This window comes from Tetrapisispora phaffii, chromosome 6 (assembly GCF_000236905.1).
Source record: "Tetrapisispora phaffii CBS 4417 chromosome 6, complete genome".
NCBI lineage: Eukaryota > Fungi > Ascomycota > Saccharomycetes > Saccharomycetales > Saccharomycetaceae > Tetrapisispora > Tetrapisispora phaffii.
The window spans coordinates 458,199-471,081 of NC_016525.1; the positions used below are offsets into that span (position 1 = coordinate 458,199).

Sequence of the window (12,883 nt, forward strand, 5' to 3'; positions counted from 1 at the left end):
ACTAGTGCAGGAAAGAACCAAGAAAAAAATAAAATATATCATATTCAAAATCGTCAAAGCACTATAATAATATAATCATGCTATAAGGAAGGAAACAACTTTATAATAAAGTTTAGTACAGCTCCGGTATTTGTAATTGATTCTCTTATAAGACACATTTTATATATAAAGGTAATGCATCTTTTTGTTTTGTGTATTTTTTAGTTTTCTCTATTGTTTACTAGATTCTGAACCGTTTTCTTAGAAAGATATTCAACAAAGAAAATTCACAAATATAAACATGAATCCAACAACATTTAATGACACGGGTATTTCACCAACAAACAGTTCAGAGAACTTAAAAAACGCTGAAGCTGATGGAGTCCCACTTTCCAAATTAACTCCTGAAGAATTGAAACTTTACAAACTATATGGGAAACTACCCTCAAAAAGAGATTTATTCAAACATAACATGCAAGAAAGAAAATATTTCGATAGTGGGGATTATGCATTGAAAAAAGCAGGTTTGCTTCATAAAGATGATATGAACTCGAATCTAAATAGTACAAATACTTTGCCTGTAACAAATCCTAGTGGGTTAAGGGAATCAATAATACGGAGAAGAATGAGCACTAGTACCGGCACTGACAACGACACCGTAGCTAGACAAGGAAGTATATCTAGTGGTCCACCACCAAAGTCACCAAACAAATAAACTGCAATGAAGTTGACTCGATATTAAACCCGTGCAGGTTTGATAGTAACGTCTATGGAAGCTATATAAAAAAAATACAAAGATCATCAATGGAAAATGGGTTGATAAAGTGTAGTAATATTTATGCAACTTTTGAGCACATGCAGCGCTGTAACTAGTAATGAAACAGTTTATACAGATTTAGGTGCATTGTCAATGGAATGCCGGTTCAATTGCTTTTAAGTTTATTGTGCAGAAGGCAATTGGTAGCATTAACAATGCCACTCTTTACATTTCCATGCGGTGTGCTTTTTTAATGACTATTATTGAAGCTGTGTAAATTATAAGAATTAAGAATTAGAAATAAAAAATCATCATTGCATAAAAATATTTTCATACTAAATTATATTTAAATACATCAATATATACATTTATATTATTAGTTAAAAAGATAACAAGTAAATACCGATTTTACCGAATAACATAAATCCTAAGAAATAAAAATCCATGAAAAATAGAGCTTGTGAAACATCTTCAATGTTTTGATAACCAATAATACAACTGATTATACCTAATCCAGAACAAGGAAGTAGCATTGACAAAGTACCATCAAAGAATAACCACATAATGACGTTTAATAATGCCCAAGCACCAGAAGCCTGTAATGAAGAAGACCATTCAACTCTTCTGATACCAAAAATAACACCCAGCATAGCATTAATACTTCTAATGACAGAAGAATTGGATGGGGCTCTTGGTGAAACGTTTAAGATTGTATATAAGAATGGAATTAATAAACCGAATATTATACCTTCCAATGAGAAACAAGCCCAATCTGGAACTAAGCCAAGTGAAATATACTTCGTAAATTCAGTTAATACAAGTAACGGTCTTGCGGCTAAATCAGGATGCAACAAATGTTTATCGTGGAGATTTCTTGATAAATCATGGTAACAAATACCACTTAATGAAAGCATAGATAAAACAAAAATAATATGGAATATTTTACCTGTCAAAGATTTTTTCTTAAATTTCTCAGTAAGGAAAATATTTTCATTTATCATTGGGATATAAGGTTCTTCATCTTTTTTAGCATGGTTAGTGAACTCTATATCATTAGCTTTTTGTTCTTCATTTATGGTATCTTCAATTTTAATAATATCATCATCATAAATTGAAAACAATGCAGGTTTAGTCAAGTTAGTGAAGGATTCAACCCTTGGAATAGCACCCTTTGTTTTGTTAAGTAATTTATTGATATTACTATTCGATGTGCCAACAGGGATGTCTGGTCCAGTTGGAGTATTCTTGGAATTATTTTTAGATTTCTTTTTAGCCATGATGGAATTTATTTATTGATTTCTATGCAGCTATCTATCTATATTACAATTGAAAAGAAAAAGAAAACCAGGATATAAACAGATAAGCCGTAAACAATATGTTATATAAATGGAAACCATTTTAAGTAAATATAGAAGATTGCAGAATCTCTAGATCTATTCCTTATATACAAAGAAGAGTCTATATATAACTGTTCTTATTGACCATACATAGCGTGTATCCATACTTTTAATAAGGTTTCTTCACACTGTTAAACAGGGTATTCTACGGGTATTGTTAGCAAAATAAAATTGGAAAAAGTATGGAATTTAATTTTTTTGAAAAAATATTCAAAAATTCCAATTCATCGTACTTTAGGAAAAGAAGAATTGATCAAAATCATATAAAGCAATATAACGGTCGATTGAAGATATTAAATACTTACTGATCTTTAAAGAAAATAGTTCTGGGAAAATATGCTTTCATTGCACTACGATGATCTATGGCGACTTGAATTAAAATTATTTATATTTGGCTGAGTACGATTAATAAAGCAATTAGGAGGAGTAGCCATGGGCGATACTCTCGTTCATCAATGTAATTGTATATAGTCTGATTAATAGTTTGCTTAATGTGAGATATACTCTCTGAATTGTGCTACGAGTACTATTTCTACTCTCAGTATGAGACGTTTGACTTATCTTTTACTCAGGAATAATATAGTAACAGTGAATCAGGGTAATGCGTGGAACTCTAATGTTGGCGATGAGATATAAAATACACTCTTAATATATCTAATCAGGCATTCGTCTATTCACATTAGTTGTTTAAATCCTATGTAATGGTTTAGAACATATACACACTTTGCTATATAAACATACAGTTTTTATGCTAGTTGTATTTTGAATACATCTAAAAAAGAAAGAGGGAAATTATCTTATCACAAGTTGATGGGCTGCATGGTATGGTGGTGAATGGTGATCTAAATAAAAAAAGAAGAAGGTATAAAGCAGAACATCAAACAAGAGTCAAAAAAAATGAAGTGACTATACAACATAAAAACCCACATATCGAGAGAGTAGCTGTTTTACAGAGAAACCCAGATAAAGAATATGCTCTTGAAATTTTAAAAGATATAGCTCATAGAGTATCGTATCTAATGAAAGAGAACAAGTTCGCAGTTAAAGATTTGGTAGAATTTTATCCAAAAGATAAGAGACTGTTAGGAATGAATGTCAATCGCGGGGCTAAGATTATGTTGAGGTTAAGAAGTCCGTATGATGAGTTCCAATTTTTACCTAGAGAATCTATAATGGGAACCATGTTGCATGAACTGACACATAATATTTTTGGACCACATGACAAAAACTTCTATAGTAAATTAGATAATCTAGCTGCTAGACAATGGGTTATTGAACAACAAAATCTTTATGATCACTTTGTTGGGACTGGAGCTAAATTAGGGGCTCCCTCTATGGACTTCATTGGTGGGTCTAAAAACAATAGAGTAAATGAAAAACTTGTTAGGACGAAGAGAATAAATAATGTAAACTTTACAAATGGTAAAGTACTAGGAAGTTATACAAATAATGGTAGAAGAATAGATGTTGTGAACACCAAAAGTGCTAAAGAAATGGCAGCTATTGCAGCTGAAAGAAGATTCAAAGATAATTTATCTTGTGGGGAGGGACATTCTATAGATATAGAACAACCTGAACAAGGTGAGTTAACGGAAGTTTACGTCCTTACTGACAGTGAAAGTGAAAGCGAAGGCACTGTTACCGATCAAAGTGGGAAACGATCCAAAGAGGAACAAGTTGAAAAAAATATAAAGAAACCTAAAAAGAATGATGATGCGGATATTGAAATAATTGACTTAACCTAGCTTCAATACAATAAATTCCATAGATTCGCGTCTCAATATCATTATTCATTTGTTGAATTAATAATAACGGATGTTGAGTCCTGCATTATTTGCCTTGTTCTCTTTACTTCGTCCAACTGGTGATCAGTGATGATTTAGTGAGTCTCCCCCCTTCGTTATTAACTTTGTCAGCATTTCACTAATTTATTTTTTATCTTACCGGTAGAGAACTTCAGGGTCTTTCCCCGAGATTATTTTTGATTTTTTAAATTTAAATTTTTAATTAGCGCCACCGATGATCTGAAATCGGAAACCAAGAATAATTTGTAAGACATTCTAGAAGAACAAACAAGGCTGAGATTTTATGACACTTACTAATGATCGATTAAATGAAAGTGGAAATAATAGATAAACTTTCAGCAACTTTAAAATAAAGTGGCTTGATGTGGCAAATTTTAAGCCGTAATGTTAATAACTTTCATCCAAAGCAAGTGCTATATAAGAACTAAGAAGTTCAATAAGCAACGGAATATGTCTTCTCTTTTATTTTTACCGTATGTTTTGTGCATAAAAGTTGAGTTCTTAGAATTAATTTTCTATTGTAAAAAGGTATCATAATAAATAGAATAGAATAATAAAAAACCCATAGATATGAGCACAATCGTTGAACGAGAGACGGGGATGTTGGATGTGGGTTCACATTGCCAATTTTGCAGACAAATAGATTTTTTACCATTTCATTGTTCATACTGTAATAATGATTTCTGTGCAAGTCATAGATTTAAAGATGATCATCGCTGTACCTGGTTGCTTGAAGAAATTAGAAAGGAACATCTAAGGAAGGAACAAAAACCAGCAGAAAAGAAGCATAGCAAGAAGAAGCATAAAATGACATTTTTTGAAACTCTGCTTCCAGAAAAAGGCTATATAAGAGTCAACCATGCATGAATTTTCTAAGAATAATGGTAAAAACTGCAAATTTAATTTTTAGCTTGTACATATTTTACTAGAGGATTTTCGGGATAGAAACAAACGTCTGGATTATTTATTGATATTTAATGATAAATAAATAAATTTGAAAATAAGAACTTACAATGATTTTTTTTATATTTTCTGGTTTTTATGCATATATGATAGTTTACACTTGTTCTCTTAACACTTCAAATATCTTCCTCGTCACTTGAATCATCGAACATGTCGATGTCTATTTCACGTGTGTCACTTGCTAAATGTAACCAGAGAACTTCCCTTTTCTCTATTTCTTCCTTCAATAGATCTGAAGATTCACTCATACTACTGCTTCTAGATTTATTGTCGTTATTAAATGTATAATGGCTATAATGGAAATGTTTGTTTTTTTATTATAGTAATTATCTAATTCAGTTTTTGTATTTATTGTATTTGCGACATATGATGTTGGTGTTGCGTGATGTTGTTCTATGTCGCTATTTCTACGGGGCCCCGAACTTGAAACCGAGTTACCAAAGAAATTTGATAACCATTTAAATGTGGATCCATTATTATTATTTTTGTCACCTGGACTATGTGTGTCTAACTTATTAAAATTATCATTATTGCTCAATTTACTAACGTCACTTGAGTGTTTCGATAACAATAAAAATTGTTCACTTTCTCTTTTATTACTCATTTTATATTAGAATATGTACCTAAAGTTGTTATTTATATTTGGAGTCGCTTTGTCTCTCCGCAGACGTTTTCACCAGAATTGTAATAACGCATTTTAGATGATATAAAGAGATAGCCAGCTACCAAATACACATATATATTTTATACCTATTTATATATATATATGTGTGTGTGTGCATGTGTTTGCATATGTGCAAATTAACATGTTTGAAAACGTGCCACAGATAAATGGATTACCTATATAGTTACATATTAGCAATACATACAGTTGTGAAAGCAGGTTTTCTATTCCTGTCCTAAATATCATATATATTATGTTAGACAGGTATGGCTGATATTCGCAATTGCAGAACACTTAGAAATGAAAAATGGAAACTGATTATCTTTAATGAAGCAGATGAAGCATTTTATCACCCTCAAAAAGTTTATCTTTAACGAATCTTTCTTTCAATAAGAAAAAAAAGCTCTAAAAGGGCTATCTAGGAACATTTATGTTGTTCCTTACTAAATGAGAAAGAAAACGTTCGATAACAATAATGATACGCTTGATATTAATATTAAGAGAGTGTTTTTCTAACATAAAAAACCATTAAAGAAATATAATAAAGCAGCAGATACTAATTAATCCTGAAGTAACTAAACTGAGATCGTGGGAGGCTCTCTCAAAATCTACTCTAGGATACTATATTTAATTCAGCCATTGTAGTAATATAGTATGTATGATTATTACTACACCTTCATAAATAAGATGGAGCGGTAAAGTTGACCTTGCACAACCACATGAACGTTAATTATTATAGAGATTGGCATGCTTCTCCGTTTCCTGATGAGATGTTTTGTGATTTATTAGGGAATTCCGCCCACATGTGGCTCACCTTATACTTAAGGTCAACTTTTCTTATTTTAAGGTCATCTTCTCATCGGAGAGTTAATATTATGCATTTTCTAGCACGTGCATGCGCAAAAGCCCAGGTACCCTCTCTATTTCCCCCATCCCAGAATTGTTTTCGCTCTGAATAGAATTATTATAGCTATGGACATGAAAGAGAGGGTTACATTACATTATCGAAGAGTTCATATGGCAGTGCAATTCATATCACTTGTCTCTTCACATTAGAAGTCATGGCTGATAATAGTTATTGAATGTTGATAAACTCTCATGAAATAACATAGTGTGCTTACAGTTATGTTAGTTACATATGTGATTTTGTCGCTCCCTTGCTTGTTCCTACGTAGTAAGTTTAGAAATGATTGTAATGTCATATATTACATGACGTAAACTGGAATGCAAGAATCTGTAGTATGCTAAGAGGCAAATCTTTTTCATCATCACTCAAATATATCTTTATAGTCCAAGCAATTGTTTCCTTTCGCAAATAAGACAAGTCGAATTACTTCGAAATCCAATCAAGCGGAACGTTTAAATGGCGAATCTATTGCATGATAAAGTGAAGAAATTTAAGTGATTGCGGTATAAACAAACATATTATTTCGTTCGTAACGGACCGCTAGTATTAAAAAGATATCACTATTCTCTTAAAGACCTTTTAACGTTTTGTTTCATAGCATCTTGATGCTCAGTTGACCCAATTGATATTATTATATCCATTACTAATCAATCGTTTCCTTCATAGTAGCTGATAACTTTTTGTTAATTATGCGCTTATCTGGTTATGCTGCCATAAGTTCTGTAGCTAATAATGTTAAAATGGTTTTACAGCGGGATTATAAACGGATTTAACACGGAGATGATAAGCATTATATAATATAATAAGCGCGTACTTCACTGCTGAGTCGACAAACGTAACCTTTAATTACGCAGTTTCAATATGTTTTACTTTTCTTGTGAAAGAAAAATAAGGTGTGTAATGTGGTAACTAGAAAGTTCCTGCATAAGAGTTTCAGAAGGATTGGAATAAGAAGCAATAATTAAGATATCTCATAAAGATGTTGGCGAATTCGTTTTAAAAGCTACGGACAATTTAGATTTCGATTAATGCTTTGAAGTTATCTAAATCATAAGAAATTTTGGGCTAAACCAATTTGTATAAGAAGGGACCAATTTATTCTTTTTTTACAGTTTGTCTCTCAGATAAAAGACCTCTTATTCATTACCTTAAAAATTAAAAAGGAAAAAAAGTACGAAGAATATTTAAGATTATCAACGTATTCATTTCTCTTCACTAAATAAAACACTAAAACAATAAAAGATGTCTTACCCAGAACAATTCCAAGGTATCGCCGTCACTGATGGTAAAGATTGGACTCATCCAAAGAAGATTTCTTTCCCACCAAAGAAATTCGACGATAGAGATGTCGATATCGAAATTGAGGCATGTGGTGTTTGTGGGTCCGATGTCCATTGTGCTGCTTCCCATTGGGGTCCAGTAAAGGACAACCAAGTTGTTGGTCATGAAATTATTGGTAAGGTCGTCAAAGTCGGTCCAAAATGTAATACCGGTATCAAAGTCGGTGATAGAGTAGGTGTTGGTGCTCAAGCTTTGGCTTGTCTAGACTGTAATCGTTGTAAGGAAGACCACGAAAACTACTGTTTTGGTAATATCTGGACATACGGTGGTCCAACATACGCTGATGGTTATATCCCACAAGGTGGTTACGCTTCTCACATTAGAGTTCATGAACATTTTGCTATCCCAATTCCAGAAAATATTCCATCTGAACTGGCTGCTCCATTATTATGTGGAGGTGTCACTGTCTTTGCTCCATTATTAAACGGTGGCGCTGGTCCAGGAAAGAAGGTCGGTATCGTTGGTATTGGTGGTATTGGTCATATGGGTATTTTATTTGGTAAAGCAATGGGCGCTGAAGTTTATGCTTTGTCTAGAACTCAATCAAAGAAAGCGGATTCTCTAAAATTAGGTGCTGACCATTACATTGCTACTGTTGAAGATAAAAACTGGTCTGAAACATATAAGGATACTTTTGATTTATTAGTTATCTGTTCTTCTTCTTTATCTCAGCTGGATATTGATGAATTGATTAAGACTATGAGAATCGGCGGTAGAATTATTTCTATTTGCGCTCCAGAAATCGGTGAAAAGATCGTCTTAAACCCACTTGGTTTATTAGGTGTTTCCATTGAAAATAGTGGTATCGGTTCAAGAAAGGAGATTCTTCAATTATTGGATTTAGTATCTAAAAAGAATATCAAACCATGGGTTGAAACCTTACAAGTCGGGGAAGCTGGTGTCAATGAAGCTTTTGAAAGAATGGAAAAGGGTACTGCTAGATATAGATTCACTTTGACTGGTTTCGACAAAGAATTTAAATAAGAGTTTTCGTATTTCGTATCGTCATCATATTACTGTATAGAGGGTAGATTTAATAAACATCGTTTATATTGATTACTGTCACTATTACCGTTAATGAAATATAAGTAAATATAATCGTAACTATTAAACGCTAATACAGTGAAACTATAATATCGTTGTTGACGACTATATCAACATTCTTATTACAGTGTTTGTTCAAAACTTAAATTGTGGAAATTCACACTGCACGAACTCATGTAATTGTAGATAAAAGATAGATGCATATATATAACACATTTATATAAAGTTGAACTTAAAATTAGAATTAAATAACTTTAATACAGCAAGAGAATACCAATTAAATATAGCTCATCGAATAATGGAGTTACTCCCTGACGGTAAAAAAATAATGTTCAAGTGACATACGAAGATCAACAAAATATTAATGAATTTTCCAAACTAATAATGAGAAAGGACTTAATTGATGAAGAATTGTCTAGAGAGAAACAAGAAAAGGATTACTTGGATGACGTTTCGCTTGAAATTGAATTGATTGATGAAGACGATAAGGTCAGCTACAAAGTCGGTGACTTATTTTTATCATTAAAACAATCTGAAGTTACAGAATTGTTGGAAAAAGATATCGAAGCTATTGATGCAAAAATTGAAGAGTTAGAAAGTAAAGAGTCGGAAATATCATCTAGAATCAAAGACTTGAAATCTTTACTGTATGCTAAATTTGGTGATAACATTAATTTAGAACGTTAATTATAGACATCTGTATATTATTCAAACCCTCATCGTTGAAGTAAAATATTGCATATTTTGTTTATCCAATGTCTTAATATCAAGCAAGCATTTGAACATTCAGGAAGTTCAGTTTAAGGCAGTATTGGTAGGATTATTGTAGATATTTATTCAGAATGAATGTTCTAATAAATATTTATATTAATGTATATATATATATATATTATTTATAGATTTTCGATATCAGTGAATACAATACAAATAAACTTGATAAGAAATTGGTACTCCTTGGATTTTAATGTTAATTGTAAAGTGGTATACGTCTTTCATTTAGTTGAATGTTTTCAGTAAACTTTATCGATTGATAAACGATATTATGTAAACAGAATATATGAAGGCAGGGCCGTTGTGATCTTTTAGTGATTAGCAATTGCATGCACATCACTATCTTGTTCAATATTAAAAGAATAACCGAATTCATTTCCTATTGTTGTTAAACGCGACTTCAAACCAGATATGTTGGAAGAAGACATATCTATGGTAAAGCCTCTTATCAAAGTATATTCGTGAGTAACTTTGCCTCCAAATTCTTTGATGATACTCTTTAAATCATCCATAAATGATGTTGGTACAATAACATCACCACTCGGTTCATTGAAGGTCAATATATATGAAGATGCACCTAGAGTTTTGTTAGTATTTAATTAGGTAAAAATAGTACTTTCTAGTTAGAAAATAAATCTAAGTCACATACAAACCCCATTTATAAGCAGGAAAATGCTGAAAATCACAGTATATGTAAAGTGGGAAATTCTCATAGAGGGTGAAATTTGATTTTACATTAGTATCTTATTTCTAATATAATAAAGAACTTGAATATAAATCAGGTATACAACAAATTGATATTTTTAATTATCAGTCCCTTATATATAAATTGATTGTATTTTCTTCGTACTAACTCCGAACGAAGTTATTACAATTAAATAAAGGGTTAAAGCGGCGCATGATATCAATATAGTCATCGATGATTTATGCATTAGTAGTAAATGACAGTAAATGATGCATGTTATTAGAAATAACTGTCAGTTGACAAACAACTAGTGTGGTGAATACGAAAGGAATCATGGAAATCATTTATTAAAATTAAAAGAATGCAAGATATTAAAAATATGGTATTAAGTTGATTATTTTTTGTGAAGTTTACTTTTCGGTTACGTTACCTTTCTCTTCATCGTAATTAGAATTGTCAGATGTCGAATGTTTACTGTCTTGTTCTGAAGATGGAATAATTTGGTCATCAATGGCAGATACTGGCTTAGGAACAATATTAGATGCATGAGATCTAATTGGTTCAGGAATATACCCCGTATCTTCTCCATAAGTAAATTCACCTATTTCTGCCTCATCTGTACCTAACTCTTCTTCTTCAGGTCTTAATCTCAATCTTAAAAATGGAATCCTGTCTAAAATTAATAATAGAATAGCGGTAACAACACAGGTCCAAGCAATCGTTGATGACATTGCTGCTAATTGGTACCCAACTTGTTTCCAATGGTGGTTAATCCATCCTCCTGGTATTGGAGCACCATATGAGCCAGCGGTGGCATTAACGTAGTCAGCTGCAAAAAATCCTGTGAAGACGGAACCAATGCAACCTCCAACACCATGTAGAGCCCAAACATCTAAACCATCGTCAATATGAATCAAATTCTTTAGATCAGCTGCAAAGTTGCAACCAACAGCAGTAACAACTCCAATTACAAAAGATGACCAAATTGGAACGAAACCTGCTGCTGGAGTAATACCAACTAAACCTGCAATAATACCTGAACATAGACCCACTGTAGTCCACTTACGTCCATGTCTAAAATAATCAATGAACATCCAAGTTAACCCGCCTGAAGCGGCAGCTAAATTTGTAGACATTGCTGAATACCAAGCTCTAATGGTTGCATTTCCAGCGGAACCAGGGTTAAAAAATTGCCAACCAAACCATAAGAACACAGTACCTAGTACAACGGATGTGACTGAATGTGGTTTATACTTTGGCATACCTTTGCTTGTAACAGGGTCATTTCTTTTACCTAAAATCAAAGCATAAATCAAAGCACCATGACCAGAAGCGATATGAACTGGACCACCACCTGCATAATCCAAAGAGCCCAACTTAACTAACCAACCATCTGCATTCCAAGTCCAACAAGCAATTGGACAATAGACAATTGTCATCCATAGGAATAAGAAAACCATCATTGGGAACAATCTAGCTCTTTCACAAGCACCACCTAACATTAATGCTCCGGTGACAGCAGCAAACATACCTTGAAATACTGCAAACAATACATCTGGAACTGACGTTACAGCAGAAGGAGCACCTAAAACGTTTCTAAAACCAAAAAATTGTAACGTACCAATGAAACCATCGCCTCTTGTACTATGTGAAAATGCTAAAGAATAGCCCCAGAAAAACCATTGAAATATTACAACTGAGACAGCCATTAAAGAAGCCCATAACAAACTTAAAGCATGTTTTTTTCTCGACATACCTGAATATAAAAGACCAATACCTGGCACCATAAGCCAAACACCTGCTGCACAAGTACCTATCCATGACATATTTCCTAAATCAAATTGTGTATTTAAATCAGTGGTTAAGGAATCACCACCAGTTCCCGAACCAGTGGGTGTCCCAGTAAAATTAAATGACATTATGAAGTCTAATAGTTATGATGAATTAATGTTTGTTATATTACCTGTTAGATAATGTAAAGTTGTTTTGTATAGTGTATTTTTACATACATAAATTTTAAAACCTAAATAAAATAATGCAATACAATAAAGAATCACATATCTACCTATTTACCTATATATATATATAGAGAGAGAGAGATATTCAAAATTATAATTTATTAATTATAAATTTGAACTTTTGCGTCACTGTTTCATCACCAACTACTTGGTTGGGTATTATCAAATATTGTAAAGGGCTTCATTTGTCTGAAGTAGCAATGACACAAATAGAATTATACAAATCGTTCTTCATAAAGTAGAGTAAATCCAATTTAAAGGCATTACAATTCCTGATAAGAAGTAGATAGGTAACAGAGAATACGCATTATACCGTATATTACCAATAACTTCATAGGCTGTGCCTGATCCTTTAAATATTTCAACGTACTAAAAGATACAAAGGCAATTGTGAAGTCTTGATAAGAGAGCTATTAAATTAGAATACAACACATTCAGTAGATGTATTGATATTCCATTGGTAAAATAAACAAAATTTGATATCAAATGTAATTAATTGATTGTATTTATTTTACTGATAACGAAATTTGGTAAGGCAGTACAACAACTGAA

At 32.2% G+C, this 12,883-nt stretch overlaps 8 protein-coding genes across 8 annotated transcripts; 5 read left to right on the forward strand and 3 right to left on the reverse strand.

Moving 5' to 3' along the window:
* Window positions 1–280: 280 nt before the first annotated feature.
* IGO2 (phosphatase regulator) lies at window positions 281–694 on the forward strand (the record flags this gene model as incomplete). The annotated part of the gene is made up of 1 exon (XM_003686073.1): window positions 281–694. One exon carries the CDS (start codon window positions 281–283, stop codon window positions 692–694), a length of 414 nt encoding a protein of 137 aa, XP_003686121.1.
* A 422-nt stretch (window positions 695–1,116) lies between these two features.
* TPHA0F02060 (uncharacterized protein) lies at window positions 1,117–2,013 on the reverse strand (the record flags this gene model as incomplete). Its single annotated transcript, XM_003686074.1, has 1 exon — window positions 1,117–2,013. The coding sequence occupies one exon, from the start codon at window positions 2,011–2,013 to the stop codon at window positions 1,117–1,119; it is 897 nt and encodes a 298-aa protein (XP_003686122.1).
* Window positions 2,014–2,957: 944 nt separating this feature from the next.
* On the forward strand, window positions 2,958–3,878 carry WSS1 (metalloendopeptidase WSS1; the record flags this gene model as incomplete). The annotated part of the gene is made up of 1 exon (XM_003686075.1): window positions 2,958–3,878. One exon carries the CDS (start codon window positions 2,958–2,960, stop codon window positions 3,876–3,878), a length of 921 nt encoding a protein of 306 aa, XP_003686123.1.
* Window positions 3,879–4,508: 630 nt separating this feature from the next.
* On the forward strand, window positions 4,509–4,805 carry TPHA0F02080 (AN1-type zinc finger protein; the record flags this gene model as incomplete). Its single annotated transcript, XM_003686076.1, has 1 exon — window positions 4,509–4,805. The coding sequence occupies one exon, from the start codon at window positions 4,509–4,511 to the stop codon at window positions 4,803–4,805; it is 297 nt and encodes a 98-aa protein (XP_003686124.1).
* A 2,909-nt stretch (window positions 4,806–7,714) lies between these two features.
* TPHA0F02090 (NAD(P)-dependent alcohol dehydrogenase) lies at window positions 7,715–8,797 on the forward strand (the record flags this gene model as incomplete). Its single annotated transcript, XM_003686077.1, has 1 exon — window positions 7,715–8,797. One exon carries the CDS (start codon window positions 7,715–7,717, stop codon window positions 8,795–8,797), a length of 1,083 nt encoding a protein of 360 aa, XP_003686125.1.
* Window positions 8,798–9,241: 444 nt separating this feature from the next.
* GIM3 (tubulin-binding prefolding complex subunit GIM3) lies at window positions 9,242–9,544 on the forward strand (the record flags this gene model as incomplete). Its single annotated transcript, XM_003686078.1, has 1 exon — window positions 9,242–9,544. The coding sequence occupies one exon, from the start codon at window positions 9,242–9,244 to the stop codon at window positions 9,542–9,544; it is 303 nt and encodes a 100-aa protein (XP_003686126.1).
* Window positions 9,545–9,939: 395 nt separating this feature from the next.
* Window positions 9,940–10,341, reverse strand: TPHA0F02110 (uncharacterized protein; the record flags this gene model as incomplete). The annotated part of the gene is made up of 2 exons (XM_003686079.1): window positions 9,940–10,205; window positions 10,278–10,341. 2 exons carry the CDS (start codon window positions 10,339–10,341, stop codon window positions 9,940–9,942), a joined length of 330 nt encoding a protein of 109 aa, XP_003686127.1.
* Window positions 10,342–10,723: 382 nt separating this feature from the next.
* MEP2 (ammonium permease MEP2) lies at window positions 10,724–12,232 on the reverse strand (the record flags this gene model as incomplete). Its single annotated transcript, XM_003686080.1, has 1 exon — window positions 10,724–12,232. The coding sequence occupies one exon, from the start codon at window positions 12,230–12,232 to the stop codon at window positions 10,724–10,726; it is 1,509 nt and encodes a 502-aa protein (XP_003686128.1).
* Between the last annotated feature and the right edge of the window lie 651 nt (window positions 12,233–12,883).